The 14,693-nt window shown below is 46.0% G+C and overlaps 1 protein-coding gene across 2 annotated transcripts in view; it reads left to right on the top strand.

The window, feature by feature from the left end:
• Nucleotides 1-14,693, top strand: part of cars2 (cysteinyl-tRNA synthetase 2, mitochondrial) — a 105,879-nt gene that overhangs the window by 76,037 nt on the left and 15,149 nt on the right. For both annotated transcript variants that reach the window (XM_038818210.1, XM_038818212.1), the window contains one exon: nt 2,927-3,025. In XM_038818210.1, the coding sequence (XP_038674138.1) occupies nt 2,927-3,025 (99 nt within the window). The remainder of the gene's footprint in view (nt 1-2,926; nt 3,026-14,693) is intronic.

The following is a 14,693-nucleotide window of genomic DNA, read 5'->3' as shown; positions in this document are numbered from 1 at the left end:
AAATGGAGAAAGGTGACTAGTGGTGTTCCACAGGGATCCGTGCTCGGACCACTGTTGTTTGTGATATACATAAATGATCTGGACGAAGGTATAGGTGGTCTGATGAGCAAGTTTGCAGATGATACTAAGATTGGTGGAGTTGCAGATAGCGAGGCGGACTGTCAGAGAATACAGCAAATATAGATAGATTGGAGAGTTGGGCAGAGAAATGGCAGATGGAGTTCAATCCAGGCAAATGTGAGGTGATGCATTTTGGAAGATCTAACTCAAGAGCAGACTATATGGTCAATGGAAGAGTCCTGGGGAAAATTGATGTACAGAGAGTTCAGGTCCATTGTACCCTGAAGGTGGCAACGCAGGTCGATAGAGTGGTCAAGAAGGCATACAGCATGCTTGCCTTCATCGGAGGGGGTATTGAGTACAAGAGTCAGCAGGTCATGTTACAGTTGTATCGGACTTTGGTTAGGCCACATTTGGAATACTGTGTGTAGTTCTGGTCGCCACATTACCAGAAGGATGTGGATGCTTTAGAGAGGGTGCAGAGGAGGTTCACCAGGATGTTGCCTGGTATGGAGGGTGCTAGCTATGAAGAAAGGTTGAGTAGATTAGGATTGTTTTCATTGGAAAGACGGAGGTTGAGGGGAGACCTGATTGAGGTCTACAAAATTATGAGAGGTATGGACAGGGTGGATAGCAACAAGCTTTTTCCAAGAGTGGGGGTGTCAATTACAAGGGGTCACGATTGCAAGGTGAGAGGGGAAAAGTTTAAGGGAGATGTGCGTGAAAGTTTTTTACGCAGAGGGTGGTGGGTGCCTGGAATACTTGCCAGCGGAGATGGTAGAGGCGGGCACAATAGCATCATTTAAGATGCATCTGGACAGATATATGAACGGGTGGGGAACAGAGAGAAGTAGACCTTGGAAAATTGGCAACAGGTTTAGATCAAGGATCTGGATCGGCGCAGGCTGGGAGGGCCGAAGGGCCTGTTCCTGTGCTGTAATTTTCTTTGTTCTTTGTTCTTCTCCTTCTTCAAGGGTGTAGAGAAGCTTGTTGGTGCTGTACTGTATTGGCAACAGATTTAATTTCTCTGCTAAGCCCGTTTGTCATGTGGCTGGTTGAAAACATTCAAATGGACAGCAAGGAATCTTCCACCATGTTTGAAATTGAGCAAAAATGACAAAGTGAAAATGAACTGACTGGATCGTAGAATGATACAGCACAGAAGGAGTCCATTGAATCCATCCTGCCTCTGCCAGCTCTCTCAGACAATGATCTAAATTCATCACCATTCCAATGTCATGTTTCCCATTCTACCTTTTTTAAACTTCTTCAAAATGTTTATCATTTACTTTCAAAAGCTTTTTAACTGTGTTTCAGTGCAAGCCATTCATGCCGCAAAAACCCATTGCATTAAAAAAAAACCACATTCCATTAATCCTTCGTGGCTTTTTGGTGGTAGCCTTGTTGGCCGTTAACTGACCAGTGGACATTTAATAGTTATCTGCCTTATCAAAACCTTTGATAATTTTGAACTTCACTATTTTTTGAGTGGAAAAACTCTGCAGCTCCTCTGGTCTCTCTTCATGACTCATGCTACCGAACACTGGTATTCCTGAAACACTACTGGATCTTCACACAGATATTCCTCCACTTGAACAGACAAAACTGGACATAGTACACAAGATATATTTCAATCATTGTTTTGTAAGATTATCATTATTCCATGTTTATGTTTCACGATCCTATTTAAAATAGTTAGGTTCCCAATACCATTATTGAAGGGGTTGCATTTTGTAGAGTCATTGCTGAGGGAGTGCTGCACTGTCAGAGGGTCAGTACTGAGGGAGTGCTGCACTGTCAGAGGGTCAGTACTGAGGGAGTGCCGCACTGTCAGAGGGTCAGTACTGAGGGAGTGCCGCACTGTCAGAGGGTCAGTACTGAGGGAGCGCCGCACTGTCGGAGGGTCAGTACTGAGGGAGCGCCGCACTGTCAGAGGGTCAGTACTGAGGGAGTGCCGCACTGTCAGAGGGTCAGTACTGAGGGAGTGCTGCACTGTCAGAGGGTCAGTACTGAGGGAGTGCTGCACTGTCAGAGGGTCAGCGCTGAGGGAGTGCTGCACTGTCAGAGGGTCAGTACTGAGGGAGTGCCGCACTGTCAGAGGGTCAGTACTGAGGGAGTGCTGCACTGTCAGAGGGTCAGTACTGAGGGAGTGCTGCACTGTCAGAGGGTCAGTACTGAGGGAGTGCTGCACTGTCAGAGGGTCAGTACTGAGGGAGTGCCGCACTGTCAGAGGGTCAGTACTGAGGGAGTGCTGCACTGTCAGAGGGTCAGTACTGAGGGAGTGCTGCACTGTCAGAGGGTCAGTACTGAGGGAGTGCTGCACTGTCAGAGGGTCAGTACTGAGGGAGTGCTGCACTGTCAGAGGGTCAGTACTGAGGGAGTGATGCTCTGTCAGAGGGTCAGTACTGAGGGAGTGCTGCACTGTCAGAGGGTCAGTACTGAGGGAGTGATGCTCTGTCAGAGGGTCAGTACCGAGGGAGTGCTGCACTGTCAGAGGGTCAGTACTGAGGGAGTGCTGCACTGTCAGAGGGTCAGTACTGAGGGAGTGATGCTCTGTCAGAGGGTCAGTACTGAGGGAGTGCCGCACTGTCAGAGGGTCAGTACTGATGGAGTGCTGCATTGTCAGAGGGTCAGTACTGAGGGAGTGCCGCACTGTCAGAGGGTCAGTACTGACAGATCTGATGCTAAACCCCGGCATAGTCTGCCCTCAGGTGGACATAAAATATCCTATCAGTCAATTCAGCATGAAAGTTTTTTGAGGTCTCAGGATTTGTGTTTGTTCTGCAATCGGTGAGCATTTTGAATAAAGATGGTTGAAATCTGAGCACCCAGTGACCCTAACATCAGTGCTTTATATTTATGGCAGGAGGGAAACTTCTCCAGGAGCCCTGCTGTGTTTGGGGCGATAATCTCTTACATAGAGCGATTCTTGGATGTTGTTGGTCTATCTGTTGGAGAAAGTCAGGTGAGTAACGACAATGCAGAAAGCCTTGTACGGTTTCCATGTGTTCAGAGTTAATTTTGTCTTTTCATAAAGTCGGAGTAGGCTGAGGCAGTCACTTCTAAAGCTGTGCACATTGCCTCACAGGAGAAAGATATTCCATTCACAATTACTCTTAAATTCCGCCACACTTTTCATTTTGTTTTCTGCTGATGAGGATTCTAAATCTCAGTTATAGCAGGTCTTCATTACCTTGGATTCTAACTGGTAATACATTGAATTCAGTGGGCGATGCATTACCTTACTCTGTCTCCTTCTTAATGCTTATATCGGTGCTCTCCACACTCCATTCTTACCGTTTGCTCGTGTGGAGAGTAAATGCTGGTACGAACTGGACGGGCAGAGTGACCGGTTTCCATATTGTAGGTTCAGTTTGCAAGCTGGCTCGTCTGACAGTGGAGCCATAGAAACAGAATGATGGAGGAAACAGTGGCGCTCAGTGGTTGGAGTAGGCAATGCTTTGAACAGTTTCCGACATTGTGATAACACAGTGGTTAGCACAGTTGCTTCACAGCTCCAGGATCCCAGTTTCGATTCCCTGCTTGGATGACTGTCTGCACATTCTCCCCGTGTCTGCGTGGGATTCCTCCGGGTGCTCCGGTTTCGTCCCACAGCCCAAAGATGTGTAGTTAGGTGGATTGGCCATGCTAAATTGCCCTTAATATCCAAAAGGGTTGGGTGGGGTCACGGGGATAATGTAAAGAAAGGTGTGGACTTGGGTCGGCTGCTCTTTCCAAGGGCCGGTGTAGACTCGATGGGCCAAATGGCCTCCTTCTGCACTGTAAATTCTATGATTCTTTGATTACAAAAGTGACTAAACTACAAAAGGACCTCACTGACCGTAAAGTGATTTGAGACATCCTGAGGTTGTGAAAGGTGCAATGTTAATACGGGTTTGAACACCTTTTTGAACAGAAGGCATATATATGAAATTATTAAACCCATTGGGAATTTATGGGATTATTCTTATTCCACTTGAACCTCTGTAGTCTTTGATAATGCAGCACTCCCTCAGTACTGACCCTCTGACAGTGCAGCACTCCCTCAATACTGACCCTCTCACAGTGCAGTACTCGTTCAGTACCGACCCTCTGACAGTGCGGCACTCCCTCAGTACTGACCCTCTGACAGTGCGGCACTCCTTCAGTACTGACCCTCTGACAGTGCAGTACTCCCTCAGAACTGACCCTCTGACAGTGCGGCATTCCCTCAGTATCGACCCTCTGACAGTGCAGCACTCCCTCAGTACTGACCCTCTGGCAGTGCAGCACTCCCTCAGAACTGACCCTCTGACAGTGCAGCACTCCCTCAGTGCTGACCCTCTGACAGTGCAGCACTCCCTCAGCACTGACCCTCTGATAGTGCTGCACTCCCTCAGTACTGACCCTCTGACAGTGCAGCACTCCCTCAGTACTGACCCTCTGACAGTGCAGCACTCCGTCAGTACTGACCCTCTGACAGTGCGGCACTCCTTCAGTACTGACCCTCTGACAGTGCGGCACTCCCTCAGTACTGACCCTCTGACAGTGCAGCACTCCCTCAGTACTGACCCTCTGACAGTGCGGCACTCCCTCAGTACTGACACTCTGACAGTGCAGTACTCCCTCAGTACTGACCCTCTGACAGTGCAGCGATCCCTCAGTACTGACCCTCTGGCAGTACAGCACTCCCTCAGTACTGACCCTCTGGTAAGGAGACCAAAACTGAACACAATACTCCAGGTGTGGCCTCACTAACACCTTATACAATTGCAACATAACCTCCCTAGTCTTAAACTCCATCCCTCTAGCAATGAAGGACAAAATTCCATTTGCCTTCTTAATTACCTGTTGCACCTGTAAACCAACTTTCTGTGACTCGTGCACTAGCACACCCAGGTCTCTCTGCACAGCGGCATGCTTTAATATTTTATCGTTTAAATAATAATCCCGTTTGCTGTTATTCCTACCAAAATGGATAACCCCACATTTGTCAACATTGTATTCCATCTGCCAGACCCTAGCCCATTCACTTAACCTATCCAAATCCCTCTGCAGACTTCCAGTATCCTCTGCACTTTTCGCTTTACCACTCATCTTAGTGTCATCTGCAAGCTTGGACACATTGCCCTTGGTCCCCAACTCCAAATCATCTAAGTAAATTGTGAACAATTGTGGGCCCAACACGGATCCCTGAGGGACACCACTAGCTACTGATTGCCAACCAGAGAAACACCCATTAATCCCCACTCTTTGCTTTCTATTAATTAACCAGTCCTCTATCCATGCTACTACTTTACCCTTAATGTCATGCATCTTTATCTCATGCAGCAAGCTTTTATGTGGCACCTTTGTCAAAGGCTTTCTGGAAACCCAGATATAAAACATCCATTGGCTCCCCGTTATCTACTGCACTGGTAATGTCCTCAAAAAATTCCACTAAACTAGTTAGGCACGACCTGCCCTTTATGAACCCAAGCTGCGTCTGCCCAATGGGACAATTTCTATCCAGATGCCTCGCTATTTCTTCCTTGACGATAGATTCCAGCATCTTCCTACTACCGAAGTTAAGCTCACTGGGCTATAATTTCCTGCTCTCTGCCTACCTCCTTTTTTAAACAGTGGTGTCATGTTTGCTAATTTCCAATCCACCGGGACCACCCCAGAGTCTAGTGATCATCAAATTCAATAATCTGATTCCGACCCCCCCCCCATAGCCCTTGATCCCTTTAGCACCAAGAGCTATATCTGATGCCTTCTTGAGATTAGTGTTTTGGCCTCAACTACTTTCTGTGGTAGTGAATTCGACAGATTCACTACTCTCTGGGGGAAGACATTTCTCTTCGCCTCTAAAACGTTTTCCCTTATCCTCAAACTATGACCCCCTGGTTCTCGTCTCCCCCACCATCATGAACATTCTTTCTGATTCTACCCTGTCTAATCCTGTTAGAATTTTATAAGTTTCTATGAGATCCCCTCTCGCTCTTCTAAACTCCAATGAATATAATCCTAACCGACTGAGTCTCTCCTCATACGACAGTCCCGCCACCCCAGGATTCAACCTGGTATTTGGATGCAGGGATCCTACAGCAAGATCTGGACAGGTTGGGCGAGTGGGCAAACCAATGGCAGATGCAGTATAATTTGAATAAGTGTGAGGTTATTCACTTTGGAAGCAAAAACAGGAAGGCAGATTACTACTGAATGGTTGTAAATTGGGAGAGGGGAGTGTGCAGCAGGACCTGGGTGTCCTTGTGCACCAGTCGCTGAAGGTAAGCATGCAGGTGCAGCAGGCGATAAAGAAGGCTAATGGTATGTTGGCCTTCATTGCAAGAGGTTTCGAGTCTCGAAGCAGGGATGTGTTGCTGCAATTATACAGGGCCTTGGTGAGGCCACACCTGGAGTATTGTGTGCAGGTTAGTCCCCTTCTCTGAGGAAGGATGTTCTTGCTCTCGAGGGAGTGCAGCGAAGGTTTACCAGACTGATTCCAGGTATGGTGGGACTGTCACATGAGGAGAGATTGACTAGGTTGGGATTGTTCTCGCTGGAGTTCAGAAGAATAATGGGGGATCTCATAGAGACGTATAAAATTCTAACAGGACCAGACAGGGTAGATGCAGGGAAGATGTTACCAATGATGGGTGTGTCCAGAACCAGGGGGTCACAGTCTGAGGATTCAGGGTAAACTATTTTGGACAGAGATAAGGAGACAACACACAAAGAATGGTGACCCTGTGGAATTCATTACCACAGGAAGTAGTTGATGCTAAAACTTTGAATATATTCAAGAGGGGCTGGATATAGCACTTGGGGAGAAAGCAGGATAGGCTATTGAATTGGATGATCAGCCATGATCGTGATGAAAGGCTGAGCAGGCTCGAAGGGCCAAAAGGCCTCCTCCCGCTCGTATCTTCTATGTATCTATATGTATATGGTGCCTTTTATGACCCAGGATGTCCCACCAATGAAGTGCTTTTGAAGTGTCGTTACTGTTGGAATGTTGGAAACAAGACAGCAAATTTGCATGCAGAGAAATCCCACAAATGGAATTGAGATAATGGCCAGATAATCTGTTATTGGTGATGTTAATTGAGGGTAGGTATTGTCTGGCACAATGGTGTGAATTCCACTGCTCTTCTTCAAAATAGGATCTTTTACATACACGTAAGAGGGCAGAGTGCCTTGTTTTAACACTTTTAAAGGCATTGTTTCCTGTTTCTAATTTAACAACAAAAGTAATTTCTAAGTGCAACTTTAAAAACAAGGATGGTAGTTTGATTTCCTACTGTACAGGTTGTCATCTTCGTTCTTTGAATTCATAGGAACATATGAAATAGGAGGAGTAGGGCGTTCGGCCCCTCGAGTCTGCTCCACCATTCAATTAGATTGTGACTTATCACTCATCTCAGTGCCATTTTCCTGTTAGCATACTGGGCCACGCCCCAATTTTTGTTCGGATACTGGCAAGAAACCCCCAAACAACTTTTCAATTTGTAAAACTGAGGAAAGGAGACTCCACCCCAGGAGTAATGACCCTGGCCAATGGGCAATGACACTGGCCAATGGGCAATGACACTGGCCAATGGGCAATGACACTGGCCAATGGGCAATGACACTGGCCAATGGGCAATGACACTGGCCAATGGGCAATGACACTGGCCAATGGGTAATGACACTGGCCAGTGACACTGGACAATGACACTGGCCAATGGGCAATGACACTGGCCAATGACACTGGCCAATGGGCAATGACACTGGCCAATGGGCAATGACACTGGCCAATGACACTGGCCAATGACACTGGCCAATGGCAATGACACTGGCCAATGACACTGGCCAATGACACTGGCCAATGGGCAATGACACTGGCCAATGGGCAATGACACTGGGCAATGATACTGGCCAATGGACAATGACACTGGCCAATGGACACTGGCCAATGGGCAATGACACTAGCCAATGGGCAATGACACTGGCCAATGGGCAATGACACTGGCCAATGGGCAATGACACTGGCCAATGGACAATGACACTGGCCAATGGGCAATGACACTGGCCAATGGGCAATGACACTGGCCAATGACACTGGCCAATGGGCAATGACACTGGCCAATGGCAATTACACTGGCCAATGGACAATGACACTGGACAATGGCACTGGCCAATGGGCAATGACACTGGCCACAAGGTAATGACACTGGCCAATGGGCAATGACACTGGCCAATGGGCAATGACACTGGCCAATGGGCAATGACACTGGCCAATGGGAAATGACACTGGCCAATGACACTGGCCAATGACACTGGCCAATGGGCAATGACACTGGCCAATGGCCAATGGGCAATGTCACTGGCCAATGGGCAATGACACTGGCCAATGGGCAATGACACTGGCCAATGGGCAATGACACTGGCCAATGGGCAATGACACTGGCCAATGGACAATGACACTGGCCAATGGACAATGACACTGGCCAATGGACAATGGCACTGGCCAATGGGCAATGACACTAGCCAATGGGCAATGACACTGGCCAATGGGCAATGACACTGGCCAATGACACTGGCCAATGGACAATGACACTGGACAATGACACTGGCCAATGGGCAATGACACTGGCCAATGACACTGGCCAATGACACTGGCCAATGGGCAATGACACTGGCCAATGGACAATGACACTGGCCAATGGGCAATGACACTGGCCACAAGGTAATGACACTGGCCAATGGGCAATGACACTGGCCAATGGGCAATGACACTGGCCAATGGGCAATGACACTGGCCAATGGGCAATGACACTGGCCAATGGGCAATGACACTGGCCAATGGGCAATGACACTGGCCAATTAAAACAAATTTGAATTTAAACATCGAATTAATCACATTAACATCAAAGAAATAGTTTTAGATTCTTAAATAAATGGAAAAACTTTATCTCATTATCTTCACCCGAAAATATATATATTATATATGCCAACAAAGCAACCCAATACAGTTCAAAATCCACTCAGAAATAAAGTTAGCCATCTGGGCTACTTGCTGTTCTCTGTGCAGACGTTTGGAGCAAGACCCTATCAGGAAGAACCTGAAAATCCTTCTGTCTTGTCAGACTCAAACGCTATAGCAAACTTCCAAAAAATACAGTCAGACCTGGATCCTCCCATTAATTATATCATCTGTATTCTGTTAAGATGTTCCATACTTGCTTACCTAGAACTGAAACACAAGGGCCGCGATTCTCCGCAACCACGATGGGTGGGATAATAGCGGGAGGTCCGCTCCCGCACCTCTCGTTATTCTCCCACCCCCCCCCCCCCCACCCCCCCAAAAACGGCGTGTCCGGTTTTCTGACACACCGCTCGGAGAAACGCGGGCCGCTGTTTTTCATGGCGGCCCGCCATTCTCTGACCCAGATGGGCCGAGCGGCCTGCCGTTCCCGACCTGTTCACAACGGCGGCAACCACACCTGGTCGCTGCCGTCGTGAACATGGCGTACAAGGTAAGTGTGGGGCCTAGGGGGGGGGGGGGGCGGATCAGGGATCGAGCACCACGACCGTGCTCGGGAGGGGACTGGCCAGCGATCGGTGCCCACCTATCATCGGGCCGGTGTCTCAAGGGGACGCACTCTTTCCCCTCCGCCGCCCGCAAGATCAAGCCGCCACGTCTTGCGGGGCGGCTATGGGGAAAGAAGGCAACTGCGCATGCGCGGATTTGAGCTGTCCAACCCGCGCATGCGCGGCTAACATCATTAGGCTCCGCCGCAGCGTCATTCTTGGCGCGCCGGGCCTTGAAGCCAGGGACAAGGCCCGGCCGCTGAGTTTCCCGGTACGGCCCGCCTATCCCCCCGGGTAGGAGAAAATAGGGGGCCGGGAGAGGCTTCCGACGCCGTCGTGAACCTCTCCAGGTTTCACAACGGTGTCGGGCCTTGCGGAGAATTCCGCCCAAGCTCTCAAATTATCTGCACCTCGGGGAACCTCAAGCAATCAAAACAATGTTCCATTGGCCATCACTCTGTAAACAAGTAAATGTTTTTCTCATCTTCTACTAGCCCAGAATTACAGCTTTAGCAGACATACTTACTGTATGTATTTGAACCCAGGGATTTATAACAACATAGTACTACAAAATTTGAAATGTAATATATAACAATTTCCTACATTTGTAACATCTGCTCTATCTCCATATCCCTCAATGTCTTTAATAAGTAGAAATCTGTCGATCTCTGTCTTGAACATACTCAATGATGTAGCCTCCCCTGGCCTCTGGGTCAGAGAATTCCAAAGATTCTAGACCCTGCGCCCCCAGCCGAGGGAAACGCCCTTCATGAATCTACCCTGTTGAGCCCTGTAATAATGTTGTATATTTCAATAAAATCGCCTCTTATTTTTCTAAACTCTATAGAATACAGGCCTAGTTTTTCCAATCTCTCCTCAGAGGACAACCCTGACATCGCACAAGTCAGTCTGTTGAACCTTTGTTGCACTCCCTCCATGGCAAATATATCCTTCCTTAGGCAAGGACACCAAATTACATGCAATATTCCAAGTGCAGCCTCTGCAAGGTTCTGCACAATTGCAGCAAGACTTCTTCACTCCTGTACACACATTCTCTTACAGTAAAGGCCAGCATACCATTTTCCCTCTGAGGAATGCAAAACTTTAGATATATTGGATTATAAACGTTTCGCAATTTAAGGGTAAAATGCCTAGGATAGAGTATGTTTGACTGCAGTAGTCATGTTTTTAAAATAATCTTATTTTGCAAGACCAGAAAGCTATTAGGAGCCAGATATGAAATTGACTGTCATAAAAGCCTGGGCTAGTGCACTGTTGTTTGACTAGGTGGAGTCCCTGGGGAGTTGGTGTTTTCAGCCTGGGGAGTTAATTTGTTTTCAGCTTGGGGAGATGATGTCATTTCTGGCTGGAGCTCAGGTATTCAGACCTTTTGAGAAAGGTTTTGAATTGAGTTCTGATCGGGCTAACACTGAGACCAGGAGTAAGGCCTTTGGCTCACACAGTAGGATAGTTAAAAAACGAGTAATGGTATTTAAAGCAGTGTAGACTTGTCTGAGGACAAGGGGAAGCTGAAACAAACCAATTGAAACAACTTTTTGAAGATATCCAGCCAGCATCTCAAGGGATTCTAACAGGAGCCAAATCTGTTCTGGAAAGCAAGTATTACTCTGTGCCAATGGGATGTAGGATGGATTGAGAGCTACATTTCTTTTCCTGTTTGATTAGGAATTGGGTAGTATTGTTCAAGGGTTGTTGTGGTCTGGAATGGATGAAAAGGCATTGGAAGCCAATTCAACAGTGATTTGAAAAGTGAATTTGATAAATGCTTGAAAGAGAAAATATTACACTGCATTGGGGAAAGAGCAAGAAGTGAGATTCGTTAAATAGCTCTTTGAAGGAGCCAGTACAGCACAATGGGCTATAACACTATATGGTCCTATATCTGCCTCCTACCTGTTCCAATTTTCTAGTTTGTATCTTCCATCTTTGATGTGGTTTTAATTTCCTTGCTTTGATTTAGCAATGGGACTGCTTTGTGATTCCAGTATGAGTCCAATATATAGTAATGGCACTGCTTTAGAACGTAGAATATACAGTGCAGAAGGAGGCCATTTGGCCCATCGAGTCTGCACCGACCCACTTAAGCCCTCACTTCCACCCTATCCCCGTAAACCAATAACCCCTCCTAACCTTTTTGGACACTAAGGGCAAATTATCATGGCCAATCCACCTAACCTGCATGTCTTTGGACTGTGGTAGGAAACCGGACCACCTGGAGGAACCCACGCAGACACAGGGAATCAAACCTGGGACCCTGGCGCTGTGAAGCCACAGTGCTAACCACTTGTGCTGCCGTGCTGCTTTGTGATTCCAGTATGAGTCTTTCAGCTGGGCAAAAACTACTTTACAGCAAACTCTTAATGATGCAGTTTTGATTCAGTGTTTGGATGGTGGTACTATCAGTTTGTATCAAGGCTGGAAAACATTGGAAGATTGTACACTCTGCAGATAATCTAACTCTCCATCCAGCAGAAACTTGAAACTTCCTTTGGTGTTCACATTGTTCTTGTTTGAAAATGATTAGACAGACTATTGTACAAACATTTTGAATTTAGTTTCCGGAATAGAGAAATGTCTTGCCTTGCTATATGTTCTGATTCTGCTGACCCTTTGGTCTGTCATTTCCCCAATTTTCTTTGACTAGTTGAGGTGAAAACAAGATAAATATATCTTGGCCTTACGTTTATAAACAGCCTTATAAACTAAGAAAATATAGGTGGGATTTGCATTACTTTAACCATTTTAAAGCTGGATAAACTTTTAGTTGACTGCTAAGCGATGATTTATGTTTCCTTTTATCCTCTGGCATCAATTCAGTCAGTGTTGGAAATTAGACAGGCACTTGAGGGAAATAAACTTGTAGGGCTTTGGGGATAGAGTGGGGGAAAGGGACTGACTGGATTGCTGTACAGTGAGACAGCATGGACTCAGAAGACCGAATGGCCTTTTCGGTGCTGTATTCGGGCAACACATATGCAATCTCACCCCAGCAGATTGCATATCAAAGGGAATCTTCTGTTGAGACTAAAACAGAAAATGCTGCACGATCTCAATCTCTTTGTCAGTGAGTCATCCAGACTCGAAACGTTCGCTCCCCTCTCTCTCCACAGACGCTGTCAGACCTGCTGAGATTGTCCAGCACTTTCTGTTTTTGTTTTGGATTCCAGCATCTGCAGTAATTTGCTTTTATCTTCTGTTGAGACTATTGCTTCAAATGGAGAACACAAGCTGAAATGTGAAGGAAGCAAAGTATTAATGTCCTATTTGGACTCGAGTAGAAGCAGAAAGTGCTAGAATTGCGCAACAGAATAATTTCATTGTCCTTGTATTTTTATGAAAGGGCTAAATCGCTGGCTTTTAAAGCAGACCAAACAGGCCAGCAGCACGGTTCGATTCCCGTACCAACCTCCGGAATGTGGTGACTAGGGGCTTTTCACAGTAACTTCATTGAAGCCTACTCGTGACAATAAGCAATTTTAATTTTTCAGTCAGAATGATGATATGTTGTTCTCTCCCAAACATTGAGCTATCTGTTGGATTGTTCAAGCAGATTCTGCTTTCACTTCAGATTTTCAGCATTCACTTTTCATTATGTAATCCTTGAAAATATGTTTACTGTCACTGTGAAAATGATCACTCCAATTCTGTAAGCGTCTCTTGCATTTGGTCATCCCCTCTTCCATGTAAGCCAGCCGAGGTGCAGTGCAGCCCATTGCAGTGAGATGCGCATGGCAATTTCTGATATTTCCTGTGTTTTTATGAGTCTGAGGTCCTTCAGGGTGTGGAGTCTGAGGCTTTCTGAGGTTAGAAATGCAATCAGATGATTTGCATAGTTTGCTGTTCTATTGCTAGAGGTCTTTTTGACAGGTACTTTGAGTTAAAGTACAGAGAGCTTTCAACTAGATAAGTTGACCCCTGGAGTTCCAGCCTTCACGATTCTGACAGACAGGGTTATGTGGGATTCCACTGTGAGGAAGACACAGCTAATTATAGTTTGCTAAATATTAGTTTACATATTTTATGTTCTGTGGCGAGGAATGGTATTGAGGCAGGGACATTGGTTTGCTTTCTCTCTCTCGTTGGCACAGCTTACTAATTACTCCTACTTTATTCAATATCTTTACACATCCTCCTTGCTGCCATTTTCCTAAACTCTTTTCTGTGCTTTTGCAACAAATGTTGTCCTAAATGCTGATTTATTGCTTTGTAGCTGAGATATTCTGCTTTATATGGGAGCACCCCACATGTGTGTTTGTGTGTTTCATATTTTACAGCGAGGTGTCTACATACTGGATCTACTATTTTAATGTTAGTGTGGCAAGGGGAAGGTCAGGTTATGGAGTTTTGGCATGGGGTGGGGTAGGAGTGTTAGGATGTGGCAGGAGGACAGAGAGTTTTGATCAGTGAAAAATAAGTAAATCTGTGAACAATGATTGTTCTCCCGGAATCCATGGAGCAAAACCAAGCAAGTGTCTTCCTAATATTCTCATTATTTTCTTTTTTTTTTAAAGTAGCAAAATACTCTTCCTCCGAAATGGTGCTGAATTTGATGGTGCTGTTTTTGTTTATTGTTTTGAAACTATATAAGTATCAAACATTTCTAGCCTGAAGAAAAGAAGGGACGGAGCTGAGCGATTCTATTTATAATGGCCTCAGACAGGATGACCAACAGCATGGTTTTCTAGACTAGCAATCTTGCTATTGTCAAATGTGTGATTTCTAATCTCTCTTGGCCTGTTAGAAATCTTAATTTGAGCCCAGAATATTTAAGTTTGTGTAATTGAAAGGGCAAACAGAAAAGAACTGAGAAAAAAATAATTGAGAGGGGTTTTCCTGTTTTGGAGTAGATCTTCATTAGTTCTCATAAGCAAGGTTCTGATTTGCAGAGAAGTGAATTCATTACTGGCAGTACCATTATGTACAATCAAGCACGGTGTTAGACTGTGATGAGCACACACAGCAGTACCATTTAGAATTCATTGATGTTTGGTATATTTAATCTCTCATAGTTGGACAATAAGTAGAGGAAAATCATCTATTCCTATAATACACTCCGCTTGTCCAGGCTCTGATCT

The sequence above is a fragment of the Scyliorhinus canicula genome, chromosome 14 (genome assembly GCF_902713615.1).
Source record: "Scyliorhinus canicula chromosome 14, sScyCan1.1, whole genome shotgun sequence".
In the NCBI taxonomy this organism is placed as follows: Eukaryota; Metazoa; Chordata; class Chondrichthyes; order Carcharhiniformes; family Scyliorhinidae; genus Scyliorhinus; species Scyliorhinus canicula.
The sequence above is the reverse complement of the archived record's forward strand: the minus strand, read 5'-3'. Positions and strand labels throughout refer to the sequence as shown.